Raw genomic sequence first — 26,294 nt, 5'->3', positions numbered from 1 at the left:
ATCTGTGCCAGTGTCTGTTCCAGTGTCTGTGCCAGTGTCTGCGCCAGTGTCTGTTCCAGTGTCTGTGCCATTATCTGTGCCAGTATCTGTTCCAGTGTCTGTGCCAGTATCTGTTCCAGTGTCTGTGCCATTATCTGTGCCAGTGTCTGTGCCAGTATCTGTTCCAGTGTCTGTTCCAGTATCTGTGCCAGTGTATGTGCCATTACCTGTGCCAGTATCTGTGCTAGTGTCTGTTCCAGCATCTGTGCCAGTGTCTGTGCCAGTATCTGTTACAGTGTCTGTGCCAGTATCTGTGCCAGTGTCTGTGCCAGTATCTGTTACAGTGTCTGTGCCAGTGTCTGTGCCAGTATCTGTGCCAGTGTAGTGTGATGAGTTATCAGGATGACTGTACTGTATCAACCACTAAAATGCCAGGTCACATCTTTTCCAACACTTTTGAGGGATTTTTAAGAAATGGGTCAAGTTCTGCCCCATACTGAAGCCCCCCTCCCTTAACCTGACATGTGGCGCTCAGTCTACACTACTTTCTTAAAGGGGCTTGTACAGGTTTGGGACAAAGGTCTGCAGTCACTTGATGTTACACCAGACTGCTGAATGGTGACAGTGTGCAATGTGCATGCTATGGCTATTCTCCGGGGTTCCCGGTGCGAGCGGGCGCTCATGCCACTACATGTATGTGATCACATGCCAACTAGTTGCATTCAGCTTCTCTCCATAGAAGTGACTTGAGAGAAGCCGGATGAACTTGACCTCAAGTATGCAAATTGCATGTTGTCATATCAGAGCCCGCTCGTACTGGGAATACAGGGAATTGTGACAGGATTCACCAATCAGCAGGCAAAGTGGGCAACCTACTGTCTTTACACCAAACTAGTATTGATACACTAAGTCTCCATGAATCCTCACATGCTTGCTTCACATCACACAGCCTGAGGGAGCTGACACCATGTAGCTACCACTAGGGGGAGCTCGGTGCACATGAACTCTTACAGCTGCTGTAGAGTATCTATGCACTCCCCCTAGTGGTGGCTGCGGGAAGCAGCAGGCGTTCAGAGCCGGGCCCCACCATGCTAACTGCGCTGCTGCTCCACATACACACGCAGCCTGGTATGGTGACGAAGCACTGCCTGTTCCCGTGCACACAGGAGCAGGCGCAGCCGCGCACTGATGCAGGGACCACCCCCAGAAGCTTCAGTCATGAGGACATGGTGGGCTGCGGGGCTCCAGCTGTGCTGCAGGTACATGGGGGGCAGGAGGCGGGCTTGCGCCGGTAGCCATGGTGGCACTAGCAGCTGGGCCGGGGCTTCTTGTCAGGAAGATGCTGTGTGCGGACGTGGGGGACGGAGCTCTGTCACCAGGCTATTAACCATGTGGGCGCCGCTGCACGATATTGATACTGAGGCTGGCCCTCAGCAGGTAGCCATGGATTCACACAAGGCTGCCTCACCTGCTGCGGTTTTCCATAGACTTCAATGGTAACATAACGTGTCAGTTTTCCTCATATCACAGGGAAGAATAATGTGGTCTGCTATCAGGACAGACGGAGACTGCTCTCCTACTAGTGGGCGCCATGACGCTGGCAGACCCATTGCGTGATGGCCCCAAAGTCCCAGCTCTGACCCCTAGACTTTAATAGGGTCTGTCAGGGCTTCCATCATGGAGGCTGTGACCCATAGTGTGAATAGCGCCAAACTGTGGGGGGGACATAACAGTGTGACCTGTGCAGACGAAAAGCAGCCACGTCTACCTCCGGAGCAGGTGGAATTGTGCCTTATAGTGATGATGATGAGCGAGTATGTTCTGTTAACCCTTTCGGCGAGCATGCTCCGGCGAACACCCAGTATCTTCCCGATGCTCGGGTGTTCTGTTTCAGTCTCTCTGAGTGCAGGATTTGCAACTGTTTGACAGCTTTAATATATGTGAGGAATGCCTAAGAAGCAGACATTCCTCACATGTATTAACCCCTTTCCGACGTGGTTAGTAATAGTACGCACCACGTCGGAAAGGCCGGTTCAGCGGGGGCTCCAGTGGTGATCGGCATTTAACAGCGCCCGACCCATCAGTGACCCCATCACGTGATCGTGGGTCACTGATGGGTGGGCATAGCAACCCAGGGTCTGCCCTGTGGTTGTCAAGAAAAGATTGCTATGAGCGCCCCCTAGTGGTCGGCGCTCATAGCACAGGAGCCTTTCTCCTGCTTACAGGCGATCTACTCCTCGCCTGTATGCAGTAGATGCAGTCAGAAAACTGCAGCTTCTAGTCTCCTATGGGGACTATTGAAGCATGCAGAAAATGTAAAAAAAAATGTTTTTAAAAATATTAAAAAAATATAAAAGTTTAAATCACCCCCCTTTTGCCCCATTCAAAATAAAATAATAATAATAAAAAAACACATACACATATTTGGTATCGCCGCGTTCAGAATCGCCCGATATATCAATATAAAAAAATAATTAATCCGATCGGTAAACGGCGTAGCGATAAAAAAAATCCAAACGCCAGAATTACGTTTTTTGGTCGCCGCAACATTGCAGTAAAATGCAATAATGGGAGATCAAAACATCGGATCTGTCCCAAAATGGGATCAATAAAAACCTCAGCTTGACGCGCAAAAGATAAGCCCTCACCCGGTACGAAAAAAGGAGATGCTACGGGTCTCAGAAAATGGCGCCATTTTTAAAAAAATTTTTTTTAGAAAACTTTGGATTTTTTTTTCACCACTTAAATAAAAAAAGACCTATACATGTTTGGTATCTACGAACTCGTAATGACCTGGAGAATAATAATGGCAGGTCAGTTTTAGCATTCAGTGAACGTGGTAAAAAACAACAACCAAAAAACAACTGTGGAATTGCATTTTTTTTGCAATTTCACCGCACTTGGAATTTTTTTCCCGTTTTCCAGTACACGATATGGTAAAACCAGTGATGGCGTTTAAAAGTACAACTCGTCCCGAAAAAAATAAGCCTTCACATGGCCATGTTGAATGAAAAAAAAAAATTCTGGCTCTGGGAAGAAGGGGAGTAAAAAAAAAAAGTGCAAAAACGGAAATTACTCCCGTCATGAAGGGGTTAAAGTTGTCAAATAGCCGCAAATCATGCACACAGAGAGACTGAAACATAAAACCCTAGGACCGGGAAGATACTCGATGTTCGCCCGAGCATACTCACTGAATTGATTAACAGAACATACTCGCTCATCACTAGTGCCTTATGATGAGCTATTGGGCTGTACAAGGCCCTTATATTTTTTGCACAGGAGCCTCTTCTGTGTGGGTCCGCCCCTGGCCAAACTGATAAGTTGCGACCTCGGAAAACCCCATTAAAAGCTAAGGTGTAATTACAGGAAACATTGAAACATGCCAATAACAAGCGGACACTAAGGCAATGTTCACACGTGACATTTTTGATGGGTCAAATACGAAGCTTTTCACAGTACCAGCATAATCGACGAGATTTCAGAAATCTCATGCACACACTGTGTTTTTTCCTTGTGTATTTCGAACACTGCTGCGTTTTTGGCAAGACGCACCAGGTCAATCATTTCAGCCTTTTTACAGCTCTTTTCACCATTAAATTGTATGCATAGTGTGCACTGTTTTCCTTCCACCACTCTGGTTTTTAGTACAAGAAAAAATGCAACACCTGAATATACTCTTGTTTTGAGTATTTTTGGGCTTCTCACAAATGACTCCTTCAAAAAAAAAACTGTTTTATGACTGTGGTCCCACTTTGTGTACAGTAAATGTTGCTTTATCCGTTGGGGATTGTCAGGAGACCCCATACATATAAGACAGGTACTTAGTGTAAATGTGTGTCATCTATTGGGGGAGTCAGTCAAAAAAAATCATCTCTCAACCAGAATTGCGCTGCTAACTACAGACCTGTCTCTAATCTTCCATTCATCTCTAAACTCCTGAAACGCTTGGTCCACTCCCGTTTAATCTGCCATCTCTCAGATAACGCTCTTCTTCACCCTTTAAGATCTGGTTTCGGTTTTTACACTGTTCTGAAACTGCCCTCACTAAAGTCTAATGATCTACTAACAGCTAAATCCAATGGTCACTGTTCCTTGCTGATTCTTCTGGATCTCTCTGCAGCATTCGACACTGTGGATCTCCTCACTATGCTCCGCTCTATCGTCTCAAGAACACCGTTCTCTCCTCGTTCTACTCCTATCTCTCTGACCGCCCCTTCACTGTATTCTTTGCCGGCTCCTCTTCCTCTCCGTGTCCCCTTACTATCGGGGTTCCTGAAGTCTCAGTCCTAGACTTCTCTTTTCTCTATACACTGCCGCTATTGGACAAACCATCAGCAGATTTGGTTTTAAATATAATCTCTATGCTGATGACACCCAATTATACACCTCTACTCCAGAAATCGACCTTTTTTCATCTTTGAAGCTGGAAAAACTCTTACTGTCACTCTTATTTATTCTCGTCTGGACTACTGCAACTCTCATCTGATCGGTCTCCCTATGATCAAACTTTCTCCTCTCAAATCCATCTTATGCAGCAGCCATGGTCAGAATTCTGTCCAGCCGCTTCACCGATGCCTCCACCTTGTGCCAGTCATTGCACTGGTTACTCATCCACTACAGAATACAATCCACACTTATCTCTCTCACCCAAGTCTCCACAGTTCTGCACCGCCTACATCGCCACCCTCATTTCTGTCTATCACCCTACCCATGCTCCCCGCTCCACAACTGATCTAAAACTATTACTCTCCATAATCCAAACATCCCAATTCTGTCACCAATACTCTTCTTGTGTTGTGATATTCTGGAATGCACTACCCCGGATGATCTGACTAATACCTAGCCCCCACGGTTTTAAGCCTGCTTTAAAAACACATCTCTTTAGACAGGCCTATCACTTCAATTCACCAACCTAACGCTCCTCTGTTCCCTCTTTCTAAATTTTACTAAGAATCAGGTCCCTCCTATTCATCTGTGTCCTCTTCCTCCTTGCATCCAATAGCACTTGGCAACTGTACTGGCTGGTAAACGGATCATGCAGATTATTTGAAATGCCTGATCTATTATAATGAGGGCTGGACCATACATGACAAGCACTTTCTGCCTATTGTCTCCCCCCTATTTCCTTGAAGATTGTAAGCTTGCGAGCCCGACCCCCACTCCTCATGTAACTAGATAATTAAGGTCAGAGGACATAAATATACACTACTCAAAAAAATAAAGGGAACACTTAAACAACCGAATATAACTTCAAGTAAATCAAACTTTTGTGAAATCAAACTCTCCACTTAGGAAGCAACACTGATTGACAATCAATTTCACATGCTGTTGTGCAAATGGAATAGACAATAGATGGAAATTATTGGCAATTATCAAGACATACTCAATAAAGGAGTGGTTCTGCAGGTGGGGAGCACAGACCACATCTCATTACCAATGCTTTCTGGCTGATGTTTTGGTCACTTTTGAATGTTGGTTGTGCTTTCACACTCGTGGTAGCATGAGACGAACTCTACAACCCACAGAAGTTGCTCAGGTAGTGCAGCTCATCCAGGATGGCACATCAATGTGAGCTGTGGCAAGAAGGTTTGCTGTGTCTGTCAGCGTAGTGTCCACAGGCTGGAGGTGCTACCAGGAGACAGGCCAGTACACCAGGAGACGTGGAGGGGGTGGTAGGAGGGCAACAACCCAGCAGCAGGACCACTACCTCCGCCTTTGTGCAAGGAGGAACAGGAGGAGCACTGCCAGAGCCCTGCAAAATGACCTCCAGCAGGCCACAAATGTGCATGTGTCTGCACAAACGGTTAGAAACCGACTCTTATTAGGATGGTATGAGGGCTTGACGTCCACAGATGGGGGTTGTACTCACAGCCCAACACCGTGCAGGACGCTTGACATTTTCCACAGAACACCGGGATTGGCAAAGTCGCCACTGGCGCCCTGTGCTCTTCACAGATGAAAGCAGGTTCACACTGAGCACATGTGACAGACGTGACAGTGTCTGGAGACGCCGTGGAGAGCGATCTGCTGCCTGCAACATCCTTCAGCATGACCAGTTTGGCAGTGGGTCAGTAATGGTGTGGGGTGGCATTTCTTTGGAGGGGCGAACAGCCCTCCATGTGCTCGCCAGAGGTAGCCTGACTGCCATTAGGTACCGAGATGAGATCCTCAGACCCCTTGTGAGACCATATGCTGATGCGGTTGGCCCTGGGTTCCTCCTAATGCAGGACAATGCCAGACCTCATGTGTCTGGAGTGTGTCAGCAGTTCCTGCAAGATGAAGGCATTGAAGCTATGGACTGGCCCGCCCGTTCCCCAGACCTGAACCCGATTGAGCACATATGGGACATCATGTCTCGCTCCATTCACCAATGTCACGTTGCACCACAGGCTGTCCAGGCGTTGGCGGATGCTTTAGTCCAGGTCTGGGAGGAGATCCCATAGGAGACCATCCACAACCTCATCAGGAGCATGCCCAGGCGCTGTAGGGAGGTCATACAGGCACGTGGAGGCCACACACACAATACTGAGCCTCATTTTGACTTGTTTTAAGGACATTACATCAAAGTTGGATCAGCCTGTAGTGTGTTTTTCCACTTTAATTTTGGGGGTGACTCCAAATCCAGGCCTCCATTGGTTAATAAATTTGATTTCCATTGATGATTTTTGTGTGATTTTGTTGTCAGCACATTCAACTTTGTACAGAACAAAGTATTCAATGAGAATATTTCATTCATTCAGATCTAGGATGTGTTATTTGAGTGTTCCCTTTATTTTTTTGAGCAGTGAACTAATCTGTTTAGGAGCATGTTGTCAACTAAACAACATGATCCCCCTTAATTAACCCTGTCACCCCCAGCCTGTTTTCACCTTCCTGACTCGACCATTTTTTTTTTCAATTCTGACCAATGTCACTTTGAGGTAATAACTCTGGAAAGCGTCAACATACCCCAGTGATTCTGAGATTGTTTTTTCGTGGCATGTTATACTTCATATTAGTGGTAAATTTTGGTCGATATGCATTTGCATTTATTTATGAAAATTTGATAAAATTTGAAGATTTAGAAATTGTTATGCCCTTAAACCAGTTATGTCACACAAAATAGATAATAAATAGCATTTATCATGTCTACTTCACATAAACATCATTTTTTAAACATCATTTTTTTTTGTTAGGAAGTTAGAAGGGTTAAAAGTTGTTCAGTAATTTCTCATTTTTTCCAGCAAAATTTACAAAACCATTTATTTTAGGGACCACATCCCTTTTGAAGTAACTTTGAGGGGCCTTTATGACAGACAATACCCAAAAGTGACACCATTTTAAAAACTGCACCACTCAAAATACTCAAAACCGCATTCAAGAAGTTTATTAACCCTTTAGGGGCTTCACCAGAATTAAAGCAATGTGAAAGGAAAATATGAAAACTTTACTTTTTACTACCAAAATATTGATTTAGGCTGTGTGCCCACTATGCGTTTTTTAAGCAATTCCGCTGCAGAAACGCTTAAAAAACACTTGGTAGAAGGTCTGCCATGTTCCCCAATGATAATCCACATGTGCTATGCACATGCTGCGGAAATTTCCGCTGCGGATTATCATTGCGGAAAAATCCGCAGCACTACCAATTTTGCAGAATCGAGGCGTTTTCGCTGCCATTGACTTGCATTGGACAACGTGATATCCGCATCACTGCATCTGCACATGCGGATATCATGTGGTTAAATTTGCGGATGGTACCCAGGTTTGGAGAAGAGGAGACTCTCCTCCGGACTTGGGTACCATAGTACCTGTAAAAAAAAGAATAAAATAAAAAATATACATTATACTTACCTTCTGATGGCCCCCGGTGTCCTTAGCGATCTGTCCTGGCTTGCCGGCAAGCCAGGACGGATCGCTAAAGACACCAGGGGCCATCAGAAGGTAAGTATAATATTTTTATTTTTTACCATTCTTTTATGGTCACACTATATACAGTGCATTGTGAAAGTATTTGGCCCCCTTGAACTTTTCTACCTTTGGCCACATTTCTGGCTTCAAACATAAAGATATAAAATTCTAATTTTTGGGGGAATAATCAACAACAAGTGGGACACAATCGTGAAGTGGAGCGAAATTTATTGGATATTTTAAACTTTTTTAACAAATTAAAAACTGAAAAGTGGGGAGTGCACTATTATTCGGCCCCCTTGAGTTAATACTTTGTAGCGCCACCTTTTGCTGCGATTACAGCTGCAAGTCTCTTGGGGTATGTCTCTATCAGTTTTGCACATCGAGAGGCTGAAATTCTTGCCCATTCTTCCTTGCAAAACAGCTCGAGCTCATTGAGGTTGGATGGAGGGCACTTGTGAACATCAGTTTTCAGCTCTTTCCACAGATTCTCGATTAGATTCAGGTCTGGACTTTGACTTGGTCATTCTAACACCTGGATACGTTTATTTTTGAACCATTCCATTGTAGATTTTGCTTTATGTTTGGGATCATTGTCTTGTTGGAAGATAAATCTCCATCCCAGTCTCAAGTCTTTTGCAGACTCCAACAGATTTTCTTCCAGAATGGTCCTGTATTTGGCTCCGTCCATCTTCCCATCAATTTTAACCATCTTTCCTGTCCCTGTTGAAGAAAAGCAGTCTCAAACCATGATGCTGCCACCACCATGTTTGACAGTGGGGATGATGTTTTGAGGGTGATGAGCTGTGTTGCTTTTACATATCGTTTTGCATCGTGGCCAAAAAGTTCGCTTTTGGTTTCATCTGACCCGAGCACCTTATTCCACATGTTTTGGTGTGTCTCCCATTTGGCTTGTGGCAAACTTCAACCAAGATTTTTTATGGATATCTTTGAGAAATGGCTTTCTTCTTGCCACTCTTCCATAAAGGCCAGATTTGTGCAGTGTACAACTGATTGTTGTCCTATGGACAGACTCTCTCACCTCAGCTGTAGATCTCTGCAGTTCATCCAGAGTGATCATGGGCCTTTTGGCTGTATCTCTGATCAGTCTTCTCCTTGTTCGAGATGAAAGTTAGGGTATGTGCACACGATGCAGAAATGAAGCAGAAAATTTCTGCATCATTTCTGCATCTCCCTGGCAGAAAAAACGCATGCAGATTGTGCATGCGTTTTTCCTGCAGAATACATGCGGATCCACATGCAGATTCACATGCGTTTCCGCATGCAGATTGACAAGCGCTTTCCAGGCGATTTTAGCATCACTTGGAAAGTGCTTGACAACTAGGTCACACTATATAAATCCATGCAAACAGCATGGATTTATATAGTGTGACCCGAGAGAGTGTATATACTTACCTCCGATGGCCCGCGCTGTCCTGCTTTACAAAGTTCCCGGCTGCCGGCAACTTTGAATTGAAAGACCTGCCGACGTCAGCGTCACGTGACCCGTCACATGACTCTGACGTCAGCGCAGGTCCTACAACTCACTGCAAGTGCCGGGAACCAAGCGGGAGCGGTGCACGGGCCGACAGAAGGTAAGAATACATTTATTTTTTATTTTATTCTTTTTTTACAGCTTTTTTAATGGTACCTGGGTGTGGATGAGACTCTCCTCTCCTCCACACTCGGGTACCATCCGCATATTAGAACGCGCCAATAGCGCAAGTACAGATGCTGTCTTGCGGAATTGGCGCGTTCTAATGCAAGTCAATGGCGGCGAAATCGCCGCGTTTCCGCAAAATTAATTGACATGCTGCGGATTTTTGAGCGCAGCGTTTACGCTGCGGAAAAATCCGCATCATGGGCACAGCACATGCGGATTTCCATTGGGGAACATTGCTTCCCTTCTACCATGCGTTTTTCATGCGTTTCCGTGGCGTTTACGCAACTGCAAAAACGCCGCGGAAACGCATGAAATACGCATCGTGTGAACTCAGCCTTAGAGGGACGGCCGGGTCTTGGTAGATTTGCAATGGTCTGATACTCCTTCCATTTCAATATGATCGCTTGCACAGTGCTCCTTGAGATGTTTAAAACTTGGGAAATCTTTTTGTATCCAAATCCGGCTTTAAACTTCGCTACAACAGTATCTCGGACCTGCCTGGTGTGTTCCTTGGTCTTCATGATGCTCTCTGCACTTGGAACAAAACCCTGAGACTATCACAGAGCAGGTGCATTTATACGGAGACTTGATTACACACAGGTGGATTCTATTTATCATTACCAGTCATTTAGGACAACATTGGATCATTCAGAGATCCTCACTGAACTTCTGGAGTGAGTTTGCTGCACAGAAAGTAAATGGGCCGAATAATATTCCACCCCCCACTTTTCAGTTTTTAATTTGTTAAAAAAGTTTAAAATATCCAATAAATTTCGTTCCATTTCACAATTGTGTCCCACTTGTTGTTAATTCTTCCCAAAAAATTTAGAATTTTATATCTTAATGTTTGAAGCCAGAAATGTGGCAAAAGGTAGAAAAGTTCAAGGGGGCCAAATACTTTCACAATGCACTGTAAATCCATGCCGTTTGCATGGATTTATATAGTGTGACCAAGTTGTCAAGCACTTTCCAAGTGATGCTAAAATCGCTTGGAAAGAGCTTGACAACCCGCATGCGGAAATGCCAGTGAAGAACGCTTCACATCCGCATGTCCCTGGCAGGAAAAACGCATGTAAAATCCGCATGCGTTTTTTCTTCCAGGGAGATGCAGAAACGCTCAGGAAAAATCCGGAGCATTTCTGCATCGTGGGCACATAGCCTTAGACGCAAATTTTATTTTGCATTTTCAAAAGGTTAACAGGCAAAAATGGACCATACAATTCGTTGTGCAATTCCTCCAGAGTACGGCGATACCCCATATGTGGTGGAAAACTACTGCTTGGGTACCCAGCAGGGCTCGGAAGAGAAGGAGCACCCTTCAACTTTTGGAGTTCAAAATTTACTGGAATAGATAGCGAACACCATGTTGCGTTTGGAGAGCCCCTGATGTGCATAATCAGTGGGAACCCCCCACAAGTGAACCCATTTTGGTAACTACACCCCTCAAAGAACTTTTCTAGAGGTGCGGTGAGCATCTTGAAACTGCAACTGCCTCACAAAATTTTATAACTTTGAGCTGTGAAAATAAAAAATCACATTATTCCCACAAAAATGTTGCTAAAGCCCCAAATTATTGATTTTCACCAGGGCTATGGAGTCGGTGTCCATTTTGGTGGAATTAGAATCGGTATAAAATGGACCGATTCCTAAAATATATAATAAATTGGGTACAGCAGTACAAGGATGTGCTCTAAATGTTTTCATAAGAATTTGGGAAAGTTATGAAATGTCCTATAAATGTCTGTTCTGTTCCCGATCTAAGGATTTAGGCTTTTAGTTGAGATAAATCTGTTCTGCTCTTTATGTACAGTAGTGTTCAAAATAATAGCAGAGTGTTTACAAACAAGAGTTAAGCATAAAATCTTTATACTAGTTTTTATTTCCATGCATTGGAGACATTGCACACTGTTTTCTAATTCAAAACCTGAAGAGAAATGTATATAATTTTTAACTACTGTATTTTTCGCTTTATAAGATGCACTTTTTTGCCCCCAGATTTGGGGGGAAAATAGGGGTACACCTTATAATGCGAATATACATTACCGGCTGCCGTGGAGCGGGGTCCCAGGGTCGCTGCTGGCGGCAGAGGCAAGAGTGGGGCGATGCTGCGGGCCTCATGCTGGGAGGAGGGGGTGTTTGGATGTGCAACACTGCGGGTGTTCGTCGGTGCTGGAGCTCTGCCGACATTTTAAGAAAGTCCAGAGCCCCCGCACTTACATGGTATACAATGCGGCCGTGTGCGGCGCATGCGCAGATTGAGATCTCGACTCCAGACTCCGGGCTTTCTCAAAATGTCGGCAGAGCCCCCGCACCGCTGAACACCCACAACGTCCTCTCCCACCTCCAAACACTCCCTCCACCCAGCCTGAGGCCCACAGCATCGCCCCACTCCTGCCATGCCCAGCTTCCTGCAGCAGTCACCCTGTGACCCTTCTCCACCGCACCCCCAGTAAGCAATAAGGCACACTGACTATAAGACGCACCACAATTTTATTAAAGTTTTTTCCCGATTCTTATTCCCAAACTTTGGGGTGCGTCTTATAATCTGCAAAATACGGTACTTTACAGAAAATAACAAAACATGAACATTGGACTGTTCTAAAAAATAGCAGTGTCTGCATTTGTATTTACAAACTCACAATATGTACTCTTTTTTTGAGGATTTATCATTCCTGTGAATCACTAACCTAATATTTAGTTGTATACCCACATTTTTTTAGAACTGCTTCACATCTATGTTGCATAGAGTCAACCAACTTCTGGCACCTGTCAACTGTTATTCCAGCCCAGGATGCTTTGACTACATCCCACAATTTTTTGGCATTTGTTGGCTTTGCCTCAGAACCAGCATTATTGATGTCACCCCACAAGTGTTCTATCGGATTAAGGTCCAGAGATTGGGCTGGCCACTCCATAACCTCAATTTTGTTGTACTGGAACCAAGATTTTGCTTGTTTACTGGTGTGTTTAGGGTTATTGTCTGGTTGAAACACCCATTTCAAGGGCATTTCCTCTTTAGCGTAAGGCAACATGACCTCTTCAAGTATTTTAATATATGCAGACTGGTCCATGATCCCTGGTATGCGGTAAATAGGTCCGGCACCATAGTAAGAGAAACATGCCCATATCATGATGCTTGCACCACCATGCTTCACTGTCTTCAGAGTGTACTGTGTCTTGAATGCAGAGTTTGGGGGTCGTCTGACGAACTGTCTGCAGCCCTTGGACCCAAAAAGAACAATTTTACTTTCATCAGTTCACAAAATGTTTCTCCATTTCTCTTTGGGCCAGTTGATGTGTTCTTTGGCAAATTGTATCCGTTTCAGTGCATGTCTTTTTTTTAACAGTGGGACTTTGCGGGGACTTCTTGCTAAGAGATTAGGTCTTTGATCATCGTGGAGCTGATCATTGGCTGAGCCTTTGCCATTCTGGCTATTCTTCGATACATTCGAATGGTAGTCTTCTGTTTTCTTCCACGTCTCTCTGGTTTTGCTTTCCATTTTAAAGCATTGGAGATCATTTTAGCTGAACAGCCTATCATTGTCTGCACTTCTTTATATGTTTTAACCTCTCCAATCAACTTATTACTCAAAGTACGCTGTTCTTCTGAACAATGTCTCGAACGACCCATATTTCTCAGGCTTTCAAGGAGAAATGCATGTACAACATGTGCTGGCTTCACCCTTAAATAAGGGCTACCTGATTCACACATGTTTCTTCACAGAATGATTGACCTCACTAATTGAACACCACACTGCTATTATTTTAAACACACCGCCTTTCAATTAATTATTCAAATACATAGACTCAAAAACATGCAGATCATGAATACTGAGTCTGTTGGTTTTCTTAGAATCTACTGCACCAACTGGTAAATTGTTTGACATGTGGTAATATAATTTATACCAAAAACAGTGATTCATCTGGCTAGTCATATTGGACTGCTATTATTGTGAACACTGCTGTAAATGCTCAGTAGTGAGGCAGTTCAGTGGAGTCGGAAGTCAGGGAAATTAAGGAGTCGGAGTCGGTGGTTTGGCTTACTGACTCCACAGCCCTGATTTTCACAAGGGTAACAGGAGAAGTGGACCCCAAAATTTGTTGGAAATTTGTCCTGAGTGCACCGATCACCCCATATGGGGTGGAAAACTGCTGTTTGGGCGTACGACAGGGCTTGGAAGGGAAGGAGCACAATTTAACTTTTGGAGCGCAAAATTGGTTGGAATTGATAGTGGATACCATGTCGCATTTCCAGAGCCCCTGATGTGCCTAAACAGTGGAAATCGCTCACAGGTGACTCCATTTTGGAAACTACACCCCTCAAGGAACTTATCTGAAGGTGTGGTGAGCACCTTGAACCTACAGGTGCTACAAAGAATTTTATAATGTTGAGCTGTTAAAATGAAAAAAAAATATTTTTCCCACAAAAATGTTGATTTAGCCCCAGATTTTTCCTTTTCACAAGGGTAAAAGGAGAAAATGGACCCCAAAATATTTTGTGCAGTTTCTGCTAAGTGCACCGATGCCCTATTTGTGGTGGAAAACTACTGTTTGGGCACAAGGAAGGGCTCAGGAGAGAAGGAACGCCAATTGAATTCTGGAGAGCAGATTTTGCTGGTTTCTTTTTTTGGGGGGAGCGATAGTGCTTTTCCAGAGTTTTTGTGCTACCGATAACATGGAAACCCCCTATATTTCCATTGACAGATGACGCACCTGAGTGGGGACTTGCTTTTTTTGTGGATTGAGTTGATGTTTTTTATGGGGAACATTAAACATAACATTTTGGATCACATTTATCCGGCGCTCTACTTTGAGCACTTACATCGGGGTTTCCATCTAAAACTCTGAATGATGTGATTCAGATGACACCCCCCCTCCCTTCCCCCCGAGGTATCTATTCACTATAATAAGGTAGTACAGTTACTCTGGACCCTGTCTAGCCTCTGTTCAGCGTTGTTCTTCTTTTTAGACATACATAAAACTGTGGCTGACTGTGCTTTTGTGCATGCTTCAAAAGACGGACACTTCTGGATCACAGGTCAAAGAGAGACGAAGGTGAGTTTATCTGCCTCAGTAAAGGGAATATTCCTCCATGGGTGTAAAGAGATTTACACGGAAACCCCGGTAAGCGCGATTACAGCAATATCAGGTATATTTTGTTTTTTTAACCCCTTTATCCCCGAGGGTGCTTGGCACGTTAATGACCAGGCCAATTTTTACAATTCTGACCACTGTCACTTTGAGGTTATAACACTGGAACGCTTTAGCGGATTCTACTGATTCTGAGATTGTTTTTTCGTGACATATTGTCTTCGTGATAGTGGTAAGATTTCTATGGATTTTATTTTATGGAGTTTATTTGTGAAAAATTTGGAAATTTGGTGAAAATTTTGAAAATTTTGCAATTTTCAAACTTTGAATTTTCATGCCCTTAAATCAGAGAGATATGTCACACAAAATAGTTAATAAATAACATTTCCCACATGTCTACTTTACATCAGCACAATTTTGGAATCAAAATGTTTTTTTTTGTTAGGAAGTTATAAGGGTTAAAAGTTGACCAGCGATTTCTCATTTTTCCAACAAAATTTACAAAACCATTTTTTGGGGACCACATCACATTTGAAGTGACCTTGAAGGGCCTTTATGACAGAAAATACCCAAAAGTGACACCATTCTAAAAACTGCACCCCTCAAGGTGCTCAAAACCACATTCAAGAAGTTTATTAACCCTTCAGGTGCTTCACAGGAATTTTTTGAAATGTGGAAGAAAAAAATGAACATTTAACTTTTTTCACAAAAATGTTTCTTTAGACCCCATTTTTTTTGTTTTCACAAGGGTATCAAGAAGAAATGGACCCCAAAATTTGTTGTTCAATTCCTCCTGAGCACGCCAATACCCTATATCTGGGGGAAAACCACTGTTTGGGCGCACAGCAGGGCTCGGAAGGGATGGAGCACCATTTGACTTTTTGAATGTAAAATTTGCTTAAATAATTAGCGGACGCCATGTGGCGTTTGGGTAGCCCCTGATCTGCCTAAACAGTGGAAACCCCCCACAAGTGACACCATTTTGGAAACTAGACCCCTCAGGGAACTTATCTAGATGTGTGGTGAGCACATTGAACCCCCAAGTGCTTCATAGATGTTTATAACATTGAGCCGTAAAAATACAATTTTCACATTTTTCCAATAAAAATGTTTTTCAGCCCCCAATTTTGCATTTTCATAAGGGTAACAGGAGACATTGCATCATGCAATTTATTATGCAATTTCTCCTGAGTAAGCCGATACCCCATATGTGGGGGAAAGCCACTGTTTGGGCGCACGGCAGGGTTCAGAAGGGAATGAGCGCCATTTGACTTTTTGAATGTAAAATTTGCTTGAATAATTAGCAGACGCCATGTTGCATTTTTAGAGCCCCTGATGTGCCTAAACAGTGGAACCTCCCCACAAGTGACACCATTTTGGAAACTAGACCCCTCAGGGAACTTATCTAGGTGTTTGGTGAGCACCTTGAACCCCAAGGTGCTCACCACAGGGACAGTTTTATAGGTCAGGTCGTTCTAGATGCGGCAATACCACATATGTGTACTTTTATTGTTTTGTTTTTTTTATAATAATATTTATTTATGGGTACAGTATATTTTTATGTTTTTGGATTTTTTTTTCATTTTTTTTTATATTTTTTAAAAAAAGTATATATTTTTTTTCACTTTCTGACACTTTTTGAACTTTTATACTTTGTCCCACTATGAGACTTTCACTTTTTGCAGTCTGATCAGCTGTATAGCATAGTGATGCAGCAGCACCTCTATGCTATGCAGCCTGTCAGCACTGCACAGGGAGAAGTTACTTTGATCGCGCACTGCGCATGATCAAAGGAACTTCTTGCTTTCTGGTGACCCGGATGTCGTCATAACGACATCCGGGTCACCATGACAACCACCTGGACCCGGCAGAGACAGCGCAGGACGCCAGAGAGGAGGTAAGTATCGGCGCTTACCTCCCCTTGCTCCCGGAATTCTGAGATCCACTTCAATCGCAGCATTTCGGGGGTTAATGTGTAGTGAGCGGTGCGGGACCGCTCCTTGCACATTGTCACAGCTGACACCCAGTACTATCAGCTGACACCTGGCGGCGATGGCCCGCACCGCTTGTGTGCGGGCTTGATCACATTATGCGTAATAGTACGTCCCTAGCCCAATAGGCCCAGGGCTCAAGGACTTACTATTACCACATATGTCAGAAAGGGGTTAATGTTTGGCTTCTATCACACACTAAAAAAAAAGGTTTTTTTTTACAAAAAAAAGTTTGTGCATCACCATATTCAGATAACTATATTTTTTAAATATTTCTGGTGACAGTCGTGTGATGGCTTGTTTTTTTGTGGGATGAGTTGACGTTTTTATTGGTACCAATTTTGGTCACGTAACATTTTTTGATCACTTTCTATTCCGATTTTTGGGAGGCAGAATGAACAAAAACCAGCAATTAAGGAAGTGTTTTTTTTATCCTGTTCTTCGTGTGGTAAAATTGATAAGGCAGCTTTATTCTTTGGGATTACAGCGATATCACATTTGTATAATTTTTTATGTTTTCCTGCTTTTACACAATAAAAATATTTTATAGAAAATATAATTATTTTTGCATCGCTTTATTTTGAGAGCTATAACTTTGATATTTGGAGTTGTATGGTGGCTTGTTTTTTGTGGGACAAGATGACGTTTTCAGAGATACCATTTTTATTTACCATATTTTTCGGACTATAAGACGCACCAGACCATAAGACGCACCTAGGTTTTAGAGGAGGAAAATAGTAAAAAAAATATTTAAGCAAAAAATGTGGTCATGATGCGCTGTTATAGGGGAGGGAGTCTGCTGCTGACTCTGGTATTGAAGTAATGTCCCCCAATTCTGTTAATATCCTCCATCCTGGTATGTATGGCCCCTCCTTCCTGTTATACGTGGCCCCCATCCCATCTTGGTATACGTGGCCCTCATCCCCATCCTAGAATGCATGGCACCCCTTGATCCCCCTTTCTGGTATGCATGCCACACCTTGATCCCCCATCCTGGTATGCATGGCACCCCTTGATCCCCCATCCTGGTATGCATGGCACCCCTTGATCCCCCATTCTGGTATGTATGGCACCCCTTGAGCCCCCATCCAGGTATGCATGGCACCCCTTGATCACACATCCTGGTATGTATGGCCCCCCTCATCCTCATCCTGGTATGCATGGCACCCCTTGATTCCCCCATCCTGGTATGCATGGCACCCCTTGATACCCCATCATGGTATGCATGGCACCCCCCCTGATCCCCATCCTGGTATGTATGGCACCCCTTGATCACCCATCCAGGTATGTATGGCACCCCTTGATCACCCATCCAGGTATGCATGGCACCCCTTGAGCCCCCATCCTGGTATGCATGGCACCCCTTGAGCCCCTATCCTGGTATGCATGGCACCCCTTGAGCCCCCATCCTGGTATGCATGGCACCCCTTGAGCCCCCATCCTGGTATGCATGGCACCCCTTGAGCCCCCATCCTGGTATGCATGGCACCCCTTGAGCCCCCATCCTGGTATGCATGGCACCCCTTTAACCCCCATCCTGGTATGCTTGGCACCACTTGAGCCCCCATCCTGGTATGCATGGCACCCCTTCAGCCCGCATCCTGGTATGCATGGCATCCCTTGAGCCCCCATCCTGGTATGTATGGCACCCCTTGAGCCCCCATCCTGGTATGCATGGCACCCCATGAGCCCCCATCCTGGTATGCATGGCACCCCTTGAGCCCCCATCCTGGTATGCATGGCACCCCTTGAGCCCCCATCCTGGTATGCATGGCACCCCTTGAGCCCCCATCCTGGTATGCATGGCACCCCTTGAGCCCCCATCCTGGTATGCATGGCACCCCTTGAGCCCCCATCCTGGTATGCATGGCACCCCTTGAGCCCCCATCCTGGTATGCATGGCATCCCTTGAGCCCCCATCCTGGTATGCATGGCACCCCTTTATCCTCCATCCTGGCATTCATGGAAACCCTTGATTCCCCCATCCTGGTATTCATGGCAACCCTTGATTCCCCCATCCTGGTATGCTTGGCACCCCTTGAGTCCCCACCCTGGTATGCTTGGCACCCCTTGAGCCCCCATCCTGGCATGCTTGGCACCCCTTGATCCCCAATCCTGGTATGCATGGCACCCCTTGAGCCGCCATCCTGGTATGCTTGGCACCCCTTGAGCCCCCATCCTGCTGCCCACAAAAAAAAATAAACAATCATACTCACCTCGTGTCTCCTCCAGCGCTGTGCCGCTCTGCTGCTGACACTCTCACTGTGTGAGCCGCGTATGGCGTCCCTGCCATGTGCCCTCACACAGTGTGAGAGCCTGCACACTGTACCACAGCGCGGCTCCTGCTGCCGCTCTGCGATCAATGTGCCTGGTATTAAAAACCATGGATATTCACTACAACCCATGGGAGTGGGTTGTAGGGAATATTCATGAGCTTTAACAGCGGGCACGCAGAGTGCAGCAGGAGCCGCGCTGCGGTACAGTGTGCCAGCTATTAAGGAAAATGAATATTCCCTGCTCCCCACGCCCATGGGTGTGGGGAGCAGGGAATATTCATTTTCTTTAGTAGAGGGCACAGTGCAGGCTGCAGCAGTCGGCTGCTGCCTCCTGTGCCCCGCTGATCCCCCGCTGCTGCTCCCCCAGACCTCCTACCATGCAGAGCCACAGTATATACAGGGAGATAGTATTCGGACTGTAAGACGCACCCCCCACTTTCCTCCAAAATTTTGGAGGAAAAAAGTGCGTCTTGTAGTCCGAAAAATACAGTACATTTGTCTTTGTTCCATTTTTTGTTCTGCAGCTTCACGATGAAGCATAATTTTTTGCCTCGTCTTTTTTCACTGAAGGGGTTAACTAGGGGACAGTTTTATAGGTCGGGTCGATCCGAATGTGCCGATACCAAATATGTTTTTTTTTTTTTTTTATTTTTTTAATAAAATATTTATGGGTACAATATAGTTTTATTTTTTATTTCACTTTTTTTTTAGTTTATAAGGTATAGGGGATGTAGGAACATTTCTATGCATTATAAACTGTCAGTGCTGCACTGACACACAAAGTTGCTAGTTCATGCACTGTGCTAGCTCTGGCTTGTGACCATTACTAGGGATGAGCGGACCCGTGGAAGTTCGGGTTCATCGGGTTTGGCTGAACTTTAATCCAAAGTTCAGTTCGGGTACCAAAACTTGACTCGAACTTGACCCTGGACCCAAAACCCATATAATTCAATGGGGACCAGAACTTTGGTGCTGCAAAATGGTCGTAGTAAGGGTTCGTGGGCTGAAAAAGGAAGCAAAATGGAATAAGAGCAGGACAATTGACCTGCAAACAAATGTGGATAGGGAAGTGACTTAAAATAACATAGAATAAAAAAAATAATCTTGACCATGTCCAAATAGAGGAGTAGAGCATGACCTTGCTTGTGTATTTTACTGTACTTGTTAAAAAAAAGGAAATGGGGGTCCCCCTATCTTTAATAACCATCCAATGAAAAGCAGACCGCTGTGAGTTGGTCTTATGCTGAGAAGGGGCCAATATCCATGGACCTTCCCAGCCTAATAATAATCAGCCCACAGCTGTCTGCTTTGCCTTTGCTGGTTATTAAAAATGGGGGAATCCTAAAAAAAATATGTGGAGTCCCCCCTATTCCATGGATATTGGCCCCTTCCCAGCCTAATAAGACCACCCCTCAGCCGCCCTAGAAATGGCGCACCCATTAGATGTGCCAATTCTGGCGCTTAGCCTCGGTTCTTCCCGATTGCCCTGGTGCGGTGGCAATCGGGGTAATGGGATTGTGAGGTTGATGTCAGCAGCCAATACTTGGCTTGGCTGTGATGGCTCCGGAAGTGCCCACAGCTTAAAAGCTTGTTGATTGGCTGCGCTGCTGCCTTTCAACATGCTTTATTAAGCATCCGAACAGTATCACTGATTTCCAGGAGTATCTATATTACTAGGGTCAAGGAAGTTACATTAGTGGCACCACTCCAGCGCTGAAATAAAAAAAAAAAAACCTTGGACTTTAAAAGGTTGGCTTTGTGTAAAAAAAAAAAAAAAAAAAAAATACCGAAAACCCTTTTAAGGCTGTGTGCCCACGATGCGTATTTCATGCTTTATAGGTGCGAAAATTTCCGCAGCGTAAACGCATGATAAACGCATGGTAAGCCTTCTGCCATGGTCCCCTATGCAATTCCGCACTTTCACTGCCCATGCTGCGGATTTTTCCGCAGCGTTTATGCTGCGCTCAAAAATCTGCAACATGTCCATTAATTTTGCGGAAGCGCGGCGTAATCGCCGCCATTGACTTGCATTGAGACGCACATAATCCGTGTCAGTACATTTGTACTCATGGATTATATGCGTTTCAATGTGCGGATGGTACCCAAGTCTGGAGGAGAGGAGACTCTCATCCAGTCCTGGGTACCATTGTACCTGTAAAAAAAAGAATAAAATAAAAAATAAAGATTACACATTATCAGCCAGAGATGCAGATGTGTTATGTGCAGCATGAGACGGGGCATTATCATGCATGAAAATGATCTTGCTGCGGAATGCACGGTTCTTCTTCTTGAACCATGGAAGGAAGTGGTGTCTGAGAGACTCAACATACATTATGGAGTTCATCTTTACCCCTTCAGGGATCCTAAAAGGGCCGACAATCTCTCTCCCCATGATTCCAGCCCAAAACATTACTCCACCTCCTCCTTGTTAGCGCTGTAGCCGTGTTTGCATGGGGTGTCCATCAACCTGCCATCCTCCACTCCATCCATCTGGACCATCGAGATTTCATGCATGATAATGCCCCGTCTCATGCTGCACATAACACATCTGCATCTCTGGCTGCTATGGGCATAAAAGGGGACAAACTTATGGTGTGGCACCCATGCTCCCCTGACCTCAACCCCATTGAGAACCCCTGGAGCATCATCAAAAGGAGTGTCTATGATGACGGGAGGCAGTTCACATCTAAGCAACAGCTCTGGGAGGGTATTCTGTCCTCATGCAAAACAATTGAAGCAGAAACCATCCAAAACCTGACAAATTCAATGGACGAGAGAGTTCAGAAGCTCCTTTCGAACAAGCGGTCCTATGTGCCAATGTAACATCACCTAGAATAAAGTTTTGAGTTGAAAACTGTTTGATTTCAGTTTGTAATAACCTGCTAATGCTTATAATTTCAAAAATGACCATTTTTTTGTTCTTTATTAAAATGAAAAGGTTGAAAACTCTGCTGTGCATAATAATTTGGAACATGCTTTTTGAGTGCAGTTTGAGTTTTTTATTTTTTTTAAAAATATACTGTTATCATAGGCAGTTTGTACAAAAACCTTTCAATTGTACTCTAATAGTTATTTGACTGGAAAATTACAATGACTGCAATTCATATAGGTAATTTGGGAAAATCTGAGAAAATATTATTTGCATAATAATTTGGAACACAGTGTATATTCACCTTCTGACGGACCCCGGTCTCCTTCTCTGTGCTTGCGGGCAGGACTGAAGGACCTGCGGTGATGTCACAGTCATGTGACCGCAGGCCCTTCAGTGCAGTGTCCCGCGATCAGCTGGCAGCCAGGAACGAGCGCAGCAACACACGCCGGGCCATCGGAAGGTAAGTATAGGTTTATTTTTTTATTTTTAAACATTCTTTTACGGTCACACTATATAAATCCATGCTGTTTGCATGGATTTATACAGTGTGACCTAGTTGTCAAGCACTTTCCAAGTGATGCTATCGCCTGGAAAGCGCTTGTCAATCTGCATGCGGAAACGCATGTGAATAACGCTTCAAATCCTCATGTCCCTGGCAGGAAAAACGCATGTACAATCTGCATGCGTTTTTTCTGCCAGGGAGATGCAGAAATGCTGCAGAAATGTTCTGCTTCATTTCTGCGTCATGGGCACATAGCCTAAGACTTGGCCTGTACAACAAAGATTATGCATTATTGATGGAGATTGGTAGACCATGTCATATATGATGATATATGGCAGTAATGTCAGTATCCTGTGGCTTTATGGTATCAGTCTTTTAGGCCACTTATAAATTGTCCGCATGTAGGGTGAGTGGGAGCCTGCTGTTGTTGCTGGGAACAGACTATTCAGCGTCCTACAATCAGTCAGCCTGCATTCTAGAAGTGGAGCAATAAATGTCTCCTGGGGTTTGTCTTGAATAAAGTTAAGTAACTGGTAAAAACTGTGCAAATAACCTTCAGTTTATTCTGTTTATATCTATTTTCTTCATGAGGCTTTCTTGTTTTCTTACCAGATATATCAAGACGTGGAAAGAGATGGAACAGCATTCATCTGACACATGACAACAATAATGTCTGATTTGTGAAGTCGACAAGTCAATGAAAAATGCAAATAGAAGAATATTCCACCTGTTACCATGAGCTGCAATAGCACACCTCTTGTCAGCTGCACCTATTCTAGTATGAATGTGACAACAGGGAGCCAGGACTCCAGTTTTAATGCATTCCCTGCCCCACTCAGGATATTATTGGCAATAATAATGGCATTAATGATTGCCATTGCGTTTTTGGGCAATGCCATTGTTTGCCTTATTGTCTATCAAAAGCCAGCCATGCGATCTGCAATCAACCTTCTTCTTGCAACACTTGCGTTCTCTGATATCATGTTGTCGTTGTTCTGCATGCCTTTTACTGCAGTGACCATTATCACTGGGAGCTGGCACTTTGGTTCACAATTTTGCCAAATATCAGCCATGCTCTACTGGTTCTTCGTATTAGAAGGAGTTGCCATCCTACTCATTATCAGTGTTGATCGTTTCCTAATAATTGTTCAAAGACAGGATAAATTAAACCCACACCGTGCTAAAATAGTGATTGTCACCTCTTGGATATTTTCTTTTTGCATTTCCTTCCCATCTGTTGTAGGGTGGACATTGGTTGAAGTTCCAACACGAGCGCCGCAATGTGTTTTGGGATATACAGAATTTTTGGCTGATAGGGCATATGCAGTAATGCTAGTGGTAGCAGTGTTCTTCATCCCTTTCAGTATTATGCTATACTCTTACCTATGCATCCTAAACACGGTGAGACAAAATGCTGTCAGAATTCACAACCATGCAGAGAGCTTATGCCTCAGCCAAGTAAGCAAGCTAGGGTTGATGGGACTGCAGAGGCCCCATCAACTGAATGTTGACATGAGTTTCAAGACCAGAGCCTTCACTACCATACTGATTCTCTTTATTGGCTTCTCACTTTGCTGGCTTCCGCATTCAGTGTTCAGTCTATTGTCTGTCTTCAATAGGACTTTCTATTACAGTTCCTCATTTTACGTCATCAGCACTTGCATTTTGTGGCTCAGTTACCTGAAATCTGTGTTCAATCCCGTCATATACTGCTGGAGGATAAAGAAGTTTCGTGAGGCCTGCATGGAATTTATGCCCAAAACATTTAAGATCCTTCCCAAACTTCCAGGGAGGACACGGAGAAGAATACGTCCTAGTACAATCTATGTTTGTAACGAGCATCAATCGGCAGTCTAGTAAATATCTTCAGGGATTCTTGTTGAACAAGCACAGAATACTTTTGCCTGATATTTTGCACATATCTTTGCTTCATGGAAAGTGAAAGTGCTCCATGCTTTTACATAGACATGCTTCTCTGATGCTATTTGTAGAGGTCCAATGTGTTAAGTCTTTTATGGAATATAATAGGATTGCACTGACTTATGTACATATTTGTAAGGGAAAGATGACTAAGCAATAGAGAACAGATTGCCCAACCATTTGCAATAATGAAGTAATAAATGTAGCATTTTCATGTATTTGTTCTGTCTTTTGACTTTTGTTTTGCAGAGTGCCTTCACAAGTTTGTTGTACTTTGATTCAGGGTTTCTAGTTCATTTTTCACCTGCAATTTAATATACAGGGTGGTCCAAAAGTAGGTGGCCAGAAAATAATAACATTTATTTTGATTTATATATAAAATTATATTTACTAACACAAGCATAACATTGACAATTAAATTTTATTCTGAACAATAATACAAAAGCCCTTAAATTTTATCACCGCAGGTGCTCAAACTGTTTTCCATTACAATTTGCACAGCTTTGAAGTCGGCCTCTTACTCTTCGACAAATTTTTTTGCACAAGTCTCTTTGGGTATTAATTTCTTAAAATGCATCTCTTATGTAATTTTTCAAATCGCTGACACTTTTTGGTTTTCGACTATAAACTGTGTCCTTGAGTACTCCCCAAAAGAAAAAATCCATTTGGGGTCAAGTCTGGTGAACGTGCCGGCCAATCAAGTGGGCCTCTTTGGCCAATCCATTTATTAGGAAATGTTTCATCAAGATACTCGCGGACTACTCTTGAATAATGTGGAGGGGCCCCATCTTGTTGGAAATAAAGTCCATTTGAATTAGGCTGTTGCTGTAACTGGGAAACAACTTGATTCATTAGAATTTCGAGATACTTATCTCCTGTGACTCTTCCATCAAAAAATATTGGTCTTAAAACACCAAAACTTGAAATACCACCCAAAACATTGACACCAACATTGATTCCACCTTTCATTTTCCAAAGAGTCTGTGAGGAATGAAAAATGGAATCAGATTGGTTGCTAAGGGCACTTTACACCATGTTTGATAAATCTCCCCCTTCATAACCTTATTACACTTTCTGTCCACCTACTTTTGGACAACCCTGTATATATGGCCAATTTAATACATTAACTGACACTAAAGGCCCCAAATGCAAGATAGCTGCACCTACTGATACATGTGAAATTGGACGACACTCTAATCTGTATTGAGGCATTCTGACTCTCCCTGGACAGATAATATTGGGCAATTTGAACTTTATCCAATACTTTTGTTATCTGGGAGATGAGCCACTACCAGTGCTTCACAGCGATTTTCTCTGCTCTGCTAATGAGAAAAGACGTGAACACTTAGCTGTGTATATAAGAGTCAGAAAAGATAGCCATAAGCCAACTGCTTTCGCATGTGTATAGCCACTTTAAGTCAAGTGCAGACAACCGTTTTCTCGCCATCCGAGAAAATCGATGCGGTTATGCTAATCACACCTGATCAGAGTGTGAACAGATGTTCAAAAAAAGTTTCTTCACCTTCTGTATGTCAGTTCGTGAAAATTGGATGACCCTCTTATGCCAGCCGAGTGTGGTCCAATTTTTTTATTTTTTCCACAGATCCATAGTGGTGAAGGGGCGAAGGCCATGCTGCGATTTTTTTTTTTTTTCTCGAGCCCCATAGAATTACGTTGGCATGAGTGCTATCTGATAAAACCATGGATAGCACCCTTCCAAGATATACGGTCGCCTGCACAAGCCCTTAAGGTGCTTTTACACCTAGCGAACAGCGGACTAAATGACCTGTGGGCAATCATTTAACTGCCTGTTTACACTGACAGACCACAATCACGATGTGCACTGAACTATCTGCAATAAATCGCTCAGTGTGCGTAAACTGTCATTGTTCTCTTTGTTTAGACAGGACGATGTGCTGCCGAGAATGATAATCTTTTGTGCTTCCTATCGAAGTAGTAAGGATGTACTTAATTTTTCACACACTGCTTCTATATTTTGGCTTAGTTTTTGCTAACTGAGGATATGGTGTAATTTATCATGCGTTGTTGTTCACCTGAGGTTGTATTTACCTAATATTAAGACCTAATGACCAAATGTTTTTTTGCCTTTCAT

The 26,294-nt window shown here is 43.8% G+C and overlaps 1 protein-coding gene across 2 annotated transcripts; it reads left to right on the top strand.

Moving 5' to 3' along the window:
- The first annotated feature begins 1,027 nt into the window (after positions 1 to 1,027).
- Positions 1,028 to 26,042, top strand: GPR45 (G protein-coupled receptor 45). Of its 2 annotated transcripts, XM_073670492.1 has the most exons (3): positions 1,028 to 1,238; positions 14,499 to 14,584; positions 22,874 to 26,042. In XM_073670492.1, exon 3 carries the CDS (start codon positions 22,997 to 22,999, stop codon positions 24,116 to 24,118), a length of 1,122 nt encoding a protein of 373 aa, XP_073526593.1. In that variant the 5' UTR covers positions 1,028 to 1,238; positions 14,499 to 14,584; positions 22,874 to 22,996; the 3' UTR covers positions 24,119 to 26,042. The 2 variants fall into 2 exon arrangements, with proteins under 2 accessions (XP_073526593.1, XP_073526590.1); XM_073670489.1 differs by lacking the exon at positions 14,499 to 14,584.
- The last annotated feature ends 252 nt before the right edge of the window (positions 26,043 to 26,294 follow it).

The sequence above is a fragment of the Phyllobates terribilis genome, unplaced genomic scaffold (genome assembly GCF_046119375.1).
Source record: "Phyllobates terribilis strain yellow unplaced genomic scaffold, ASM4611937v1 Scaffold_2__4_contigs__length_985480577, whole genome shotgun sequence".
Classification (NCBI taxonomy): Eukaryota; Metazoa; Chordata; class Amphibia; order Anura; family Dendrobatidae; genus Phyllobates; species Phyllobates terribilis.
Note: the sequence above shows the minus strand (reverse complement) of the source record. Positions and strands in the feature narration are given on the sequence as shown.